The sequence below is a fragment of the Sander vitreus genome, chromosome 17, assembly GCF_031162955.1.
Source record: "Sander vitreus isolate 19-12246 chromosome 17, sanVit1, whole genome shotgun sequence".
Classification (NCBI taxonomy): Eukaryota; Metazoa; Chordata; class Actinopteri; order Perciformes; family Percidae; genus Sander; species Sander vitreus.
The window spans coordinates 14,509,320-14,526,165 of NC_135871.1; the positions used below are offsets into that span (position 1 = coordinate 14,509,320).

A 16,846-nucleotide genomic window follows, 5' to 3' on the forward strand; every position below is an offset into this window, starting at 1 on the left:
CAGGCTTGATTTTTTGGGCCCAATCTAAGCTCTAATAGGTCCTGTCTAAGGTCGCTTTGGGCGCTCAATGTACTGCACCTTAAACAAGTACTCCACCGAATTAGCTAACTCTTGTAGCACTGTGCCACTGTCGCCTCCCTGTTGCCAAAGAAAAAAGGTTCTGGGTTTGAAAATGCTGGCCGGCTGGGGCCTTTCTGTGTGGAGCATTTTTTTTCTGGTTTCCTCCCACATGCCAAAGATACATGCGGATTTAGTAGCGACTCTAAATTGCCTGTAGGTGTGAGGGTGAATGATTTTGTGTAAATATTTGCTTGTATTCTCTGTATTAGCAGAGCGTTTCTGTATTTAGTTGTGTTTTCTGCATTCGCTTTGCAGCTTTCAAGGCCACCATACCTGTCACTTGTGAGGATATATATATTTTTTTTAATCATTGTAATCTTGTTCAAAAGTACAACTAAGGAACAGGCCTCAGTCACTGAGGTTGTTGTGAAAAGTGCTTTGCTCAGCTGAATTAGTGGCTTTGCGGATTCACATTAGTGTTACATGACTCAACCTTCACCTCCTGCCTTAAGCCCTGTAGACTTGAACAACACAGAACTTTATAAAAATGACTTTTCAGAATAAATATGGAGATTAATATATTAGATACATCCTGCACAAAAGCTCTCAATTAAATGTTTGTCCTTCGTGTAGCAATGACACTGTGAAGTACAAATAAGTAGATCAGTGCACCCATTTTACCACTATTTGTTCAACGTCTCAAATGTCTTTGTGTGTAATTGTTGTATTCACAACACCCTCGCGTCCAATATCTGCATAGTTGTCAGTGTTGAGACTGCAGGGGGCACATTGCATCATTTCAAACCTCATTTAACACCGAACCGTGCCCCTTTCTAAAGCCCAAATTGCTCGCCATGGAGCACCAGAGTGGCTCCAGACATTCATTAGCTTAATGAAAACAGGCCACTCTTCGCCTACCGCCCAGCGAGCGCGCTCTCGACTTAGCCGCAACGACCATCTGCTCTCAAGCTCCCTGCCAGTTATAGGATAGTCCTGTCAAAGAAACCCCTGTGAAGAAAGGCATCCATGAAGGTGCCTTAATCATTCATATCAGAGGACAGGCAAGGACAGTAGGGATGTGTTTTTTTAAAAAGATGGTCTCATCTCTGCATCCCCTGGCGCCTCCCTAACCTGAGATGTAGCGTTCACCCATGATGTTAATGATGTTCATGAAATAAGCTGAGTGTGCAGTTGTCAGAGTTAAGTTGCAGCAGCCACACAGCTGGCACTGAAGTTATTATCCGCTCAGCCACAGTGGGAGAAGCTGCTTCGTGAAAAGGTTAATATCATTTTAGGGTTGGCCAGAGTATGTTGTGGTGGGCGGCTGGCCACCTGTTCAGCTCTGGAGGTGGTCTCTTATCATCTCATCTGGCAGCAAACATTTTAAGGTTGAACCATTTATTACAATTAAAGAAATAATGTTTGAGAGAGCATAAGTAGTTTTTAAAGGGCTTATTTCAAGTAGTAAAAGATTCGGTAGCACTTTATAATAACTATCCATAATTCATCATTTATTAAGCGTTAGTTAACTATTAGTTAATGTTTTGTTCATTATTACTTATTAATTGTTCATCATGAGTAAAGTATTTGTTCACACAGTTATAAATGGTATGTTCATAGTAAACAAGCCTATTAGTTAATGGTTTGTTAATCATTAATTTATTGTTCATACATAATTAATCAGTAAAGCATTTGTTCACATAGTTATGAATGGTTTGTTCATAATAAATAAGCCTATCTTGAAAAATACATTTGTAAGTACATGATTTATACTTAACACATAATGAAACAACCATTCATAAATGAAATCATTTTCCCATTATAAACCAGTTGCAAACTATTACTAAATGCTTTGTTCATCATTTGTAAAGCATTGCTCCTATGTTAATTCTCATAAATAAAGCATTTGTATACACACTCATAAATGGTTTGTTCATAGTAAATAAAGCTCTCAATAATTATGTTTATAAATAGAGGTTTGACACTTTCTAAGTATTGCAAAAAACATTGGTAAATTAAATAATTTTCCTTTATAAACTATCTACAAACTATTAGTAATTTATTTGTTTATCATTTGTAAAGCATAGTTCCTACATTCATTCTAATCAGTAAAGCATTTGTAAATACAGTTAGTAAATGGTTGGTCTATAGTAAGTAAACTCGTGTAAAATGTTTATCAGTTTATTTTTTAATAATTCCAAAATGATGCATTAACCATTTGTAAATGAAGTAATTTTACCATTATCAACTAGGTACTCAGGAATGTAAAAGGTAGTTTAAAACTAGGACATTAATGATTAACAGACTATCTACACCTACATTTGTTCATGTCTTAAATAAAATGTTATGATTTAGAAAAAGGCCTAAACTAATAGCTGGGATGTTAACACATCTGTTACAAATACTTACCAATAATGTAATCCATGATTAACTCATGAGTTACTACTGGTTAGTTAAGTATACTGTGTGAGCCCATCTAAAGTGAGTACTTTCTATGCTTTACAAAGCATTTATAAATGAGTTGCAAAGGCTAACAGAACCTGGACACACATGTAATGTTCTGTTTGGACATGCCTTCAGAAATATGCCTATGGATAGTTAGTGTGTTAATGCATCTTTAACAAGCACTTACCAAAACATCAATTCATGATTAACTCATGAGTTACTACTGATTAGTTGACTACATGGCGTGAGCCCATCTAAAGTGAGGACTTGCTATGCTTTACAAAGCATTTATATAAATGAGTTGCAAAGGCTAGCAAATACAACAGAAACACAAGTAAAAACAGTATTTATAAACGTTATTACGATGTACTAAGAATGTACATTCATGAAATAGCTCGTAGTAGTGTTATTTAGTTGATATCAGTGTGAATTTGGACCAGAACCAGAAGAAAACTAGATTGTTAAGAGCCAGAGAATTGAACATCAATAAAGAGACTAGGAAACAAGGATAACGTTTGAGAAGTGTATTAATATACACAGAAACATGGCATACACATATACAGATGAAACACAGGTATGAAAAATAACAACTAAAATAATAAAGCACGCACTTAAAAGAAACCCTTTTCAGTTCTATGAGCTCAATTGTTCTTTGATGACAAGAGTTCAGAGATGTTCAACGCTGGGGCCCATATGAGTTTGGTTTTTGTTTGTCCTACCACCATGAAGAAGGAATCCAGGGCAATCTGTATAAGTTCAGAGTCTGGATCCTGTAGCTCGCCACCCAGCCAACTGAACTGGGAATCTCTAAACCCTGGAAGACTCTGGGATCTGAAGAGTCAATGTGATCCAATATCCCTCTCTGGACCGGACCTCCCATGCGTAGCGCTTCTCAAATCTCCACCTCCTCCACCTGTAGATAAGGCCAAATCAGTTCTTTCAATTACTTTTCAGTAATAAAACCAATTGCTTAGGCTACAATGACAATAAAATGAGGTGATATTTCAGTTAACCCATATTGAAATATCTAAATCTCTATTCAGTTGTACAACCGTTCTTAAATTTCTTCTCTTAAGTATCAAAAGTATATAAATCCCTTTCAGGTATCAAAAGTACATTTATATTAATAGGTAACCTTTATACAAAAAATACATTTCTAATTCAAGTTGTATGGGACCTACCTTAGTAACATTAACACTATTCTTAATATAATTGCATAAATGCATGTAAAAATCTCTCAAATTGTATTATTTTCCCATAACTTAAGCTACAGTGTTGTAATCTTGAGGCATTAAGACATGCGTGCTTATTTATCCCTCCCTGCACCGGTAACAGTAGAAAGAATGCACTAAACATTAGCCTCTTTAAAGTTACTTGTCACCGTAAACTCCAGTTAAACAATTAAACTCACAACTTGTACTAACATTCATTCAACAAAATACCCACAGCTAGCAATAGTGTTGAAAAGCAAATTACTTTCCATAACCAATAGATAGAATCATTAGCCTTTTCATAGGCAATACACAGTATAATTAAACATAATTATTGAGAGCTTTATTTACTACGAACAAACCATTTATGAGTGTGTATACAAATGCTTTATTTATGAGAATTAACATAGGAGCAATGCTTTACAAATGATGAACAAAGCATTTAGTAATAGTTTGCAACTGGCTTATAATGGGAACATGATTTCATTAATGAATGGTTGTTTCATTTCATTCATAAATCATGTACTTACAAACATATTTTTTTAGATAGGCTTATTTATTATGAACAAATCATTCATAACTATGTGAACAAATGCTTTACTGATGATGAATTATGTATGAACAATAAATTAATAATGATTAACAAACCATTAGCTAATAGGCTTATTTACTATGAATAAACCATTTATAACTATGTGAACACATGCTTTACTAATGATAAATTATGTATGAACAATAAATACATAATAATGAACAAACCATTAACTAATAGGTAACTAATACTTAACAAATGATGAATTATGGATAGTTATTATAAAGTGCTACCGAAGATTCTCCTGTTTTTTAAATGATCTTATGCTCATATTTTCTTCAGAAACGACCCATTTGACTACAGCTGTGAGTTTCACCTCTCGGATTAATCACCGCTAATCTCAGCACTGTTGCGCCTTCAACTACCCAGAGCTACTTCTCTCAATATGAACACTAGCTGGTGCACAGCGAGAGGGAAATGATAGTCAGAGCCCCGAGGCTTGAATCTGATAGTTTGTCATCTGGATAGTATTACTTAATTTCCCACTGGGAAGAAACTCATTATTTCTGACATTATTTCAGCACTGACCTCTGGAACAGTCTCAGGAACATTATTGGTTTGAGCCCATGTTCCATTTAATTTTTTTCTAGGCACGACATGGATGACCCTAAATGCCAATAAGATACATGACTAGAGAGGGCACAGTTAAAGTAAATGGAGAGATGCATACATTATGCTGGACGGCAGCTGAGAGTCCCATTCACCTTTAATGTGCTACATACAGAGCACAATTTGATTGATTTATCACAGGCTGCATTACATATTTTTCTCACATGATGAATGGGGAATGGAATGTGAGATTATATTGATAATAGATGACTAATGGCCAGCCAACATATTTTATATTTTATGGTATTTCTCCAAATGGATGAACTTCCTTTAACATCTAACACAAAAAGACTGCTTCAGAAACAGTTGTCTTTACATATAAGTCAGCTTTTTCATTATTTGTCCTCTTCCTACATGTGTTAGAAGCATTGATAAGGCGTCTGATTGCTTTTTTCCCTCCTGCGTCACAGTTTAATTTTGTCGGAAAGCTGCTGGGACCACGGGGAAATTCAATGAAACGACTACAAGAGGAGACGGGAGTGAAGATGTCCATCCTCGGCAAAGGGTCCATGAGGGATAAAGGCAAGGTAAGATATTGATTAAGTTGAAATATAGTTGGGCTGGTCCAAGATATGGATCAAACAGAAATATTTACACAATTTAAATGTGCTTGAAATTTCACTAAAGCACAGAAGAATATTCTAACCAACAACAGCTGAGCTGTAACTGAGATGAATAACACCCAGAGTAGAATTAATAGCTTTCAGTTGACAAACATATGTAGGAGGAAATGGGAATGTTTTTTCTGTGTGTTGTTTAATAGCATATTCTGTAATAGTCAATTATAAATGCAAAGTAATGAATATCTTTGCCAAAGTCATTTATCCTGCTGACTTGTGGTCCCCTGGAGCCAAACTTATCCGAGCGTGTATACAGACAGTCTGCTGGATCTGGTGTTCACGCAGGTCTCAGTGTGCTGCTATAGAGTTACATCGCTATTATTACTGCACAGCCTGGGAATCAGACATCTATAGCCATGACAAAACAAAATACTTGCAGTGTTGCTACCTCTTTGGTGAAACTGTAGCTGCATTTCAATACGTCGTCAAGAAGGTAAAATAATGCACAGGCTGTTACAACTACTTTGAAGTGGCTATAATCAATATGTTATAATAAACAATGTATCAAATGACAATGTGAAATCCGAATTTGCAGCATCCCTCGGCTTTACAGAGCTTAGCGAGTTTCAACTGTGCAGTCGATCCTGCAACTTTACTGTTTTGGTTTACCCACACTGCTCTCATAGCATCCTTATTGGCCTCAGCAGGCAGCTGTTTCCAGTAAGAAAATCTCTAAAATCTCACAAACTGTACACTAGTTGCTCAGCACCAAACAGCAGACAGACACAGTTAGCAACTAGTGAACATAGTGTATCATTTAGCAGCTGAGTTGGTAGAGACCAAAAACAGAGGTAAATGAGAGTGAACATTGGACGTTCATCAGGTGGCCAGAAATACAACTCCAAATAAAAGCTAATGTTATTGTTGATACAGTGGGTACGGAAAGTATTCAGACCCCTTTAAGTTTTTCACTCTTTGTTTCATTGCAGCCATTTCCTAAAATCAAAAAAGTTCATTTTATTTCTCATTAATGTACACTCAGCACCCCATCTTGACAGAAAAAAAAAACAGAAATGTAGAAATCTTTGCAAATTTATTAAAAAAGAAAAACTGAAATATCACATGGTCATAAGTATTCAGACCCTTTGCTCAGTATTGAGTAGAAGCACCCTTTTGAGCTAGTACAGCCATGAGTCTTCTTGGGAATGATGCAACAAGTTTTTCACACCTGGATTTGGGGATCCTCTGCCATTCTTCCTTGCAGATCCTCTCCAGTTCCGTCAGGTTGGATGGTGAACGTTGGTGGACAGCCATTTTCAGGTCTCTCCAGAGATGCTCAATTGGGTTTAGGTCAGGGCTCTGGCTGGGCCAGTCAAGAATGGTCACAGAGTTGTTCCGAAGCCACTCCTTTGTTATTTTAGCTGTGTGCTTAGGGTCATTGTCTTGTTGGAAGGTGAACCTTCGGCCCAGTCTGAGGTCCTGAGCACTCTGGATGAGGTTTTCTTCCAGGATATCTCTGTACTTGGCCGCATTCATCTTTCCTTCAATTGCAACCAGTCGTCCTGTCCCTGCAGCTGAAAAACACCCCCATAGCATGATGCTGCCATCACCATGTTTCACTGTTGGGATTGTATTGGGCAAGTGATGAGCAGTGCCTGGTTTTCTCCACACATACCGCTTAGAATTAATGCCAGAAAGTTCAGTCTTGGTCTCATCAGACCAGAGAATCTTATTTCTCATAGTCTGGGAGTCCTTCATGTGTTTTTTGGCAAACTCTATGTGGGCTTTCATATGTCTTGCACTGAGGAGAGGCTTCCGTCGGGCCACTCTGCCATAAAGCCCCGACTGGTGGAGGGCTGCAGTGATAGTTGACTTTGTGGAACTTTCTCCCATCTCCCTACTGCATCTCTGGAGTTCAGCCACAGTGATCTTTGGGTTCTTCTTTACCTCTCTCACCAAGGCTCTTCTCCCACAATTGCTCAGTTTGGCTGGAAGGCCAGGAGTTCTGGTCTTCCCAAACTTCTTCCATTTAAGGATTATGGAGGCCACTGTGCTCTTAGGAACCTTGAGTGCTGCAGAAATTCTTTTGTAACCTTGGCCAGATCTGTGCCTTGCCACAATTCTGTCTCTGAGCTCCTTGGGCAGTTCCTTCGACCTCATGATTCTCATTTGCTCTGACATGCACTGTGAGCTGTAAGGTCTTATATAGACAGGTGTGTGCCTTTCCTAATCAAGTCCAATCAGTTTAATTAAACACAGCAGGACTCCAATGAAGGAGTAGAACCATCTCAAGGAGGATCAGAAGAAATGGACAGCATGTGAGTTAAATATGAGTGTCACAGCAAAGGGTCTGAATACTTATGACCATGTGATATTTCAGTTTTTCTTTTTTAATAAATTTGCAAAAATCTCTCCATTTCTGGCTTTTTCTGTCAAGATGGGGTGCTGAGTGTACATTAATGAGAAATAAAATGAACTTTTTTGATTTTAGCAAATGGCTGCAATGAAACTAAGAGTGAAAAATGTAAAAGGGTCTGAATACTTTCCGTACCCACTGTATGTCAGTGTTGTGTTTACAACTTGTTTCAGTTGCCCTCAGGTCACCAATGTTTAAACAAGTCTTTATGATTCTAGTGGTTGTGCATATTAAATGCAGTTTATTTGAGAAAACAATCTCACCTCAAAGTCCATTTATTAGCTATCCTGGATATATCCCTTATTTCGATCTTTGACACAAAATAAGCCTCAAAAGTAAGAAACACCATTTTAATTGATGAATAAGTGGGATTGGATATTAATTCTTGACTTTGGGATCAGCAGAATACAAATGAAATTTCCCTACAAGATGCTTTCAGTAGGAGCTTTTGATCATGTCGGAACGACTTCCTTGAGGAGATGGAGTTTCCCAGTTTTCATGGACGTGCATGGCAGGTGCAGTAATACAGTATATAGCAGGTGCAGTAATAAAGTACCGTAGTTTATTACTGTAATTGCTATATACTGTAGTAATAAATCTTTTCCAGCATCCAATTCTTTTTCTTATATGTGCCTGTAAAAAATGCAATTTTAACCATGTTATCTTCTGGATGACTAAGCTTTAGTAAACTTAATAAAGCCCCAAATTCTTTAACCACAGTATGGCTTTATAATTAGAAATTACCGGTAAAGCCTTTTTGCATTGATTTCCATTCTAATTGTGAGGCTGAAAGTCTTCACTTTGATGAAGGCTAAAGGCACTGAGACGTGTCTTTGCCATCACCTTTTTGAATGTGCCTTGGCCGGTGAAGGAGTTCATTTAAAACTTTGGCTTCCTGCCACTAAGTCCATTCAGTTTACTCATGTGCTGCATTAACTTGTCTGTGTGTAAAATTAAGTGAAGGAGTGCTAAAATGTAAAATAATGGCATGCATGCAGTAATAGGTTGTGATACTGCGCTGTACAGTACAGAAAGCAATGCGACTTTCTATTATGTAATAAATCAATTTCTAAGTGCCACCAGTATCACTAGCATGGTGCATTTGTTTGTTTCACTTTAAGGGAGATTCATGGTGCCGTGTGCACCACAAAAGAAAAATAATAGACCCCTAACAGTTGTTTCTTACCAAAGGCCGGCTAGGTGACGATCTGATTTCGCTTGGTGTTTTCTGTGTGCCATATTCATTATGTGTACAGTCTGGGCAAGTCTGAAGGACACTGTGATGAGACTGACACCTAAAGGTTGTGACTGAAAGGCTGTCTGCCACTGGAGGCAGCTGGTCACAAGGCAGTGTGGTACAGACATAGCAAAAGTCCAATTACAAGCAAAAGTTGTCATCACACATTTCTGCCATCTCATCCAGTTCATCAGTATAGTGCATCTGTATAGCCGTAGGGTATTATCTCAGGTTTGGAAATTTTGCATCAGAGCAGCCCACCCACACATATTAGACCATATGGTCAATACAACACCCTGTGCACAGATATTAGCCTGGTTGACATGGTGCTGAGTCATAGGGCTAAAGCAGAGAGTCCTCATTTCACCTCTCTTACTCTAGACTGTACAGTATAAGCAAACACTTCAAGGTTAGAGATAATTTTATTTCGCAGTTGCAATCCTTATAGCAATGCAAACAGATAATATTGATTGATTAAACACAGGCATACTGCAGTCACGGTAACTAATGTAAAGCTGTGTGTGTTGCTCCTGCTGTAATACTCTCCCAAACATTTCAGTGACAAACTATTGAAACTACTCAGAGATAAGATAATCTTCCCCCCACATGCACATTCTGATCTGATCCATAATGACTTATTCTCTCTGCCAGTGAATGTGAGGCCTGGTGAAATTTTAGGAGTATTTTTTTAATCTGAAAATCAGCTGATTTCTCCTCTAGCGTAGAGAACAGCCCTGTGATGCAAGGACAAAAGTTTGAATCCCCAGATTGGCTGGCATTCTCGCTTCTCTTAACAGCCACCATTGAGGTGTCCTTGAGCGAAGCACTCAATACCCAACTTTTTCAGAGCAGGATGAATGCAAACAGGTCAAAAGAATATATATTTTGTCATAGTAATAATAATAATAATCACTACATTGTTAAGTATGTAGCAGCCACATTTGTAACTCCTACAAGTAGAAAAAAACGTCTCCACTTCAGATTATTTGTTTAGTGTAGAATCGATTTTTACAATTTAACTGGTTTCTTTAAAAAAAAGAAGCTATATTACAGATCTTTTAAGCCAGTGTAACGCCTCAGGCAGGGGCCTCTCAGGGCCTGGGTAATGTAGACTTGCTTTAACTCAATGCCCCCTATACAAACTGAACACCTCTTTGCATTCCTAATTTTTTCCCCAGTGTTTTTCACCATTTATCCTGTGTAGCTCTCTTGCTTTAAGGAATCATACTGTACGACTGATTGTTGTGTGGTCCCTGAAACACACTGAGGAGCTACACTAAAACATTAATCCAGCAACGTGATAGACCTTCAACCAGTCAGAAACACTTTTTTTGAATGTGTAATTCTCTTTTGTTTTTTATTTTTGCATTTTTAATATATTTTTTGTTTTGTTTTGTTTAGCGCCATTTATGGTGACAATAATATAATCTGCAATTAGATAAAGCAAACCTGGAAACCTTTCCAAACTTTTTCTCGATTCGATGTTCCTGGGATGTAGAAGGAGTAATCTTATAATTAATGTAGAAACAGAAATCACACTGTACCTGCTGTTTGTGTCTGTCATGGTGAGACCTGCGTAATTTCCCTCTCCATTCTCCCACATAGACAGAGGATATCTGTGTGTCAACTTGGCTACGTTCACACCAAAAGTCTTAATGCTTAACTCTGATTTCTGCTGTTCACATTACCTTTTAAAATGTGGCCTATATCAGATTCCAGTGTGAACTGTTTGCGGTTTCGAATTGACCCGCATGCGCAAAAGAACAATAACAGTGACATCAGACGCAGCCCTCTGTTGCACTAAAGTTAGGGAGGTTATGAAGGAAGTAAGCATTTTTGCTTTAATTTCAAAATGTTTGTGTAATGGCAGCCGTAACATTAATGAGCAGGTGCTGAGGAGGATAAGAATGAAGAGAAAGAGAGCCAAATTGGCTATTTTGGCCTTTTGCAGGGTTATGGCTGTAAATTCACTACAGAGTCTGTGTGGATGCAGAGACGAAGCCAGGAGTGGTGGGACTGCGTTGTGAATAGCTTCACAGAGACGCAGTTTATTCAACTTTCGGATATCGAGGGCAACTTTGATTATCTCTGTCAGCGCCTCTCCTCAAGACTTCTGCCGGCGCATAATTGTGACCAATGTCGATGTAGATTGATGTAAAAGTTGCATCAAATTCGCTTTGGTTGTTCACACTGCGGCGGCTGGGTCTGACTCAGGACCACATATGGAAGTGGTCTAAATTTCTGATACAGTTATCAGTATAATTTTTTGTCATTTTTTTGCCTTTTTGAAGGACACCATTTCTTTCATTTTGTTCCTTGATTTACCCTCTTGAAGAACCTCACATCCATTTAGCACAAGCATTTACCGATTCATTTACTGACCATCAAGATGAATTGAACTATATGTCACGTCTGGGTCATAAAATGTCAATTCATTTAAACATTTCCGGGAGCTGTTTTGGAGCCTGCAGAGCTTTCTTCACAACAAATCACAAAATGCAATTTCTATCGAGAAAAAAAAAAATCATTGACAGCAGAGATGTTCACAAGTCATTTTTTGGAAGTCCAAGTCGAGTCTCAAGTCTTTGAGCTCGAGTCCAAGTCAAGTCTCAAGTCTTTGAGGTGTAAGTTCAAGTCAAGTCTCAAGTCTTTTGCCACGAGTCCAAGTCAAGTCTCAAGTCTCTGGCCATCTGATCTGTCCCTAACACTGTATTGTTAAATCTTATGAATTCAAAGCATGTCCTGTAGCTAACATCCATACAGTTCACTATAAAAATCTGTTGTAGGATAACGTTATGGGGTCTACTGCAATGCAATCTAAAGAAACACAAATTAAGAACTCTGTTTCAAGTTCATAACTGTATTTTTCAACATTTTGGTATCTGAACCAAAGACTACATGTTTGTCTGTGTTACTGACTGGCTGTAAAGCCCACCCTCATCATGCATTACATTTTTCAGTGTTCAAAGTTAGAGGGAAACATCTGTATTGAAAGTTATCATGTATGCTTTAATGGAGCTAGCTTAATTTTGTTACATCTAGAACTTACATTGGGTCTCCAACTTAGGACATCGTATAGTCTAATCTTCTGCTTCTTTACACATCCCTCTAGCCCTCTGACCTGGTGAAATATTAACCTAAGTCTGTCACATCATATGGATACAACTATAAAGATACGATTTGCCTGTTGCCCAGCATTAGCACAAAACTTTGCGTTTTGGTTAGCTTGTTACCTGTGACGATATATGCTAAATGTAACGTCTCTTTCACATTAGCAAGTGACTGACCAATCTGGGTGCGTTTTGAGATGCCTGATGAAGTGCGACGTTGTTGATCCGGCATCATTTATCTTGGTGCCACACACCTTGCATATAGCTGTTCACTTACTGCCACTGTTTACCAAGTTATTGAAAGCAAAACTAATGACAAAAGGCACAACTCCGGGAGGACTTGGTGTCGTCATCGTCAATGCATTTTTTGATATGTGAGTGCGCGCACATAGGCATAGCGCATGCGTTAGGTTGCACATTATGGCAAAGGGCAGGGGACATGCAGCTCGTCATATGTTTCCCCAACATATATGCACCAATAAAAGAAAATAGAAATACAAATTTAGATTTAAAAAGCAATAATTGCATGAACACAGGTTGTTGACGAGTCTCGAGTACGAGTCAAGTCTGAAGTCTTTTATTTCGAGTCGCAAGTCAAGTCTGAAGTCACTGTTTGTGCGACTTAAGTGTGACTCGAGTCCGAGTCTCAGACTCGAGTCCCCATCTCTGACTGACAGCATCCCGGGTGCCACAATCTATGACCGAGCTCCACTATCCCGTCCGTTTTTTTCTGTAGTTGTCAGATGAGCAGTAATTATTCTCTAGAAGTTATTTCTGTTATTCCTTACGCAATGAGGAAAAAGTCCCATTTCATTTAGAAATGTCTTTGTATGTGGTACAAGTGTCTTACTGGTGATGAATGTAGTGATTGCTCAAGTGTCTCCTTGTCTTGAACATAAATATAACTGTGGGTTGTAGCTTGTGCCCTTATAAGAGATGCTTATGATGAAAGGAAAAAAGAGTTGTGTGTCAAAGCAAAACCTCTTTATTTTTATTTTTTATTATTTTAGAGCAGGAATACTTCATTTGGCTAAATGGAGATGTTTAACCAAGCTAGCACCGTGGCAGGGGGGCAATGTTGGTCTGTTTGTCGGGCAGTCCACCACTTTGGTCTAGACTGAAATATCTAACAATTATTGGATGGATTGCCATGAAATTGTGTGCAAACATTTATGGTACCCAGAGGGTGAATCCTATTAACTTTGGTTATCGCCTGACTTTTCATCCGGTCAACATTTTTATTTGTCCTGCACTTTGTTTATACAAATATCTGCAAAGTTACTTAGTGTTTAGTGCTAATAAGCAAATGCTAGCATGCTAACCCACTAAACTACAAGAGTAAAAGATGGCAAGAGGCAAATATACGTGCTTAACGTCAGCATGTTAGCATTGTCATTGAGTGAATGTTAGCATGCTGACATTAGCATTTAGCTCAAACCTTGGCCTTGCCTAAGTATAATCACACATAGCCACTAGCATTCTCAGTGGCAACCTTAAGCAGGTAGAGCAACAACAAAAAATAATCCAAACTGTCTCTAGTCATTAATGAAAAATTGCATTTTCATGCAATTAGATGACAAAAGTTGTTTTATCCATCATATATTTAGTTTTTGTGTTATAGAAGAATATAATTTTGTGTTCTCTTTAATGAGTAAAAATCCTTCACTTGCTCTCTTTTTGTCACAGGAAGAAGAATTAAGGAAAAGTGGGGAGGCCAAATACGCCCATCTGAGTAATGATCTTCATGTTTTAATTGAAGTCTTTGCGCCACCTGGAGAGGCCTATTCCCGCATGAGTCATGCCTTGGAGGAGATTAAAAAATTCCTAGTTCCAGTAAGTTTAATACTATTCTATTTTTTACAGCTAATTTTTATTCCTGTGTGGTATATAAACATCAGTCATGCTGACTTGATAATTTCTCCACCAGGCTTATTAACAACAAAGAGTTTACAGTATCCAGGATTTGTTAACATAAGAGTAAGACTTAAGTGTGAAGCTGCATATGCATTACAACCACTACCCTACACTTCCCTTACTTATAAATGAAAAATAATGTATTCAGCAATTAAAATGCAGTATGGGAAAAACTTGCAAGACTCCAGCAACTTATAGCCCGGAGAACTTAGCAATAATTAATGTGCATGTTGTGTACTCTTGCTGAGTCTAAGCTGTAAATATTAATCAAGCTTTACAAATGTGACAAGCCTAATAGAGGAATCGTGCTGCATGAGTCTACTTTATGGAGTTCATGCTTCGTCCTATACTGAGCCAATGTATTTACAAGCATGTCTGCTCACTGAGCCAAGAGGATGATGATACTGCATCTGCACCGAGCAGTTCAAAGCCTTCCAAATACAAATTACGTAACACTGTCTGCCAAAAAAAAGTAAAGGAATACAGGGTTATTAATCTGCTCCTGATGTTTCTGTGTGTTCACATTCAGGAAAAACACTCACTCAAAATAAATCATTGGACATGTCTCCCATGTCAAACAGGTCTTTTGTCTTTAAACAGTTCTTCAAAGGATGGCAAATATTTCATAGGAAGTAAAAGCTAAACATAGTTGGTTGTGGGTTGTGGTCAGTGTAGCCTGACAAGCCAGACCCACATCAAGATGTTGGGTCTGGGAACTCACCATTGACAGGGCTCAATCCGAGGGGCGGGATAAACGGTTGTCATTCAAATTCTCTCTGCACGCAATAGGATAGGGCTACAACCAAGCAGAGCAACGAAGAAGGTAGCAGAGCTAGTTGATAGATTAAACTTTTTAGACTTCAGTGCCGTTCTTTGTTCTTTTCTCAAAGAAAAGCTTAAAGGAGAATTCCAGCCAATTTTCACGTTAATCTTGATTGCTATAGCTATGCGAGTACTTTCGATAGAAAAAACCCCGACCCGAATCAGTGCAGGCAACACGGAGTAGCTGCAGCTATGTACTACAAGCGTCCCCTGAGCTAAAACGGCAGTTGTCGGGGCAAGTTTTATCTTATCTTCATCTTGTTGACACGTAAGGGCCCTGTTCATGTGGTAAAGACATATTAATTAGGGCCCGAGTGCCGATAGCGGCGAAGGCCCTATTGAAAATGTACGTATTTTAAGGGTTTTGGGAATAGGCACACAAAAATGGCTCACTAGCGCCCCCTACAAACCTGCCCCTGCAGTATGTTTAACGTAGACTCACGAAACTTGGTACACATATGTAGCATGTCAAGACGTACATACGCCATTTTGAATTCAAAGTTCCAAATTAGTACGATTTTGGCCATTTCCACGTGTCGTACTTTAACGAACTCCTCCTAGAGATTTCATCCGATCAACTTCAAATTTGGTCTGTGCCATCTTAAGACCTTAAAGATGAAAAGTTATTAAAAGAAAAACTTTTCGTCATAGGGCATGGCCATGGCGGGGCAGCCATTTTGTGCCGTTCGCCATCGAAACAGGAAGTGGGTGTAACTCGAGTGTACATTGTCCAATTGGCTCGAAACTTTTCATGATTCATAAGAGTAGCGCCCCCTAGTGGCAACAGGAAGTAGGCCTAAAAGTCAAGGTGTTATACTTTAACGAACTCCTCCTAGAGATTTCATCCGATGGACTTCAAATTTGGTCTGTATCATCTCAACACCTTAAAGATGAAAAGTTATTAAAAGAAAAACTTTTCGTCAAACGGTGTGGGAGTGGCGTGGCGGCCATTTTGAGTGTTTAGCGATGAACAAAGAAGTTGTTGTAACTTGAGTGTACGTTGTCATATCTGCTTGAAATTTCCCACAATCAACAAGAGTCCAGAGGACATATACAGGCCAATATTGACTTTTGGTCATATATGCCTCCCGCTGGCAACAGGAAATCAGCCTTATATGACAAACATCATCCGATTTACATGAAACTTAGAATTGGTGGTCGACATGTGATACTGAGCCGCCCCCTATACGTTAACCACGCCCACTTACTCAGGTCACGCCCCCTTTCATAACATTTGAACCGTTTAAGGTAGAGTCTTGTGTGAGGTATCATTGAACTCAGCAGAGAGTTCCTTCTTCATTGGTGATGGTTTGGCCCGCCCCCTATGCTTAAGCCACGCCCCGTTTCATAACATTTGAACCATTTAAGGTAGACCCTTGTGTGAGGTATCATTGAACTCAGCAGAGACTTCCTTATTCATTGGTGATGGTTTGACCCGCCCCCTATAATTTAGCCACGCCCCTTTTCACAGCTAATGAACTGTATGACGTAGTCTTGTGTGAGGTATCTGTGAACTCAGCAGGGAGTTCCCTTTTGATTGGTGACGATTTGCGGTGTCTGAGTGCTGCGCAAATGCACGGTCGCAAGGAGCGGCGTCCGCCAGTAACCCCGACACGTTCAGAAGCGCGAGGGCCCGTCCATCGCTGCTTGCAGCTTTAATTGTATTTTGTGTCTGTTAAGAGGCACAAAGGCACTCTAAAACTTGCCCCGACAACTGCCGTTTTAGCTCACGTACTCGCTTGTAGTACGTAGCTGCAGCTACTCCGTGTTGCCTGCACTGATTCGGGTCGGGGTTTTTTCTATTGAAAGTACTCGCGTAGCTATAGCAATCAAGATTAACGTAAAAATTGGCCAGAATTCTCCTTTAACT

At 38.9% G+C, this 16,846-nt stretch overlaps 1 protein-coding gene across 1 annotated transcript in view; it reads left to right on the plus strand.

Annotated features, from left to right (window-relative positions):
* khdrbs2 (KH domain containing, RNA binding, signal transduction associated 2) overlaps positions 1-16,846 on the plus strand; it is a 66,435-nt gene that overhangs the window by 21,038 nt on the left and 28,551 nt on the right. The window contains exons 3-4 of the mRNA XM_078273484.1: positions 5,328-5,444; positions 13,927-14,073. Coding sequence (XP_078129610.1) covers positions 5,328-5,444; positions 13,927-14,073 — 264 coding nt within the window. The remainder of the gene's footprint in view (positions 1-5,327; positions 5,445-13,926; positions 14,074-16,846) is intronic.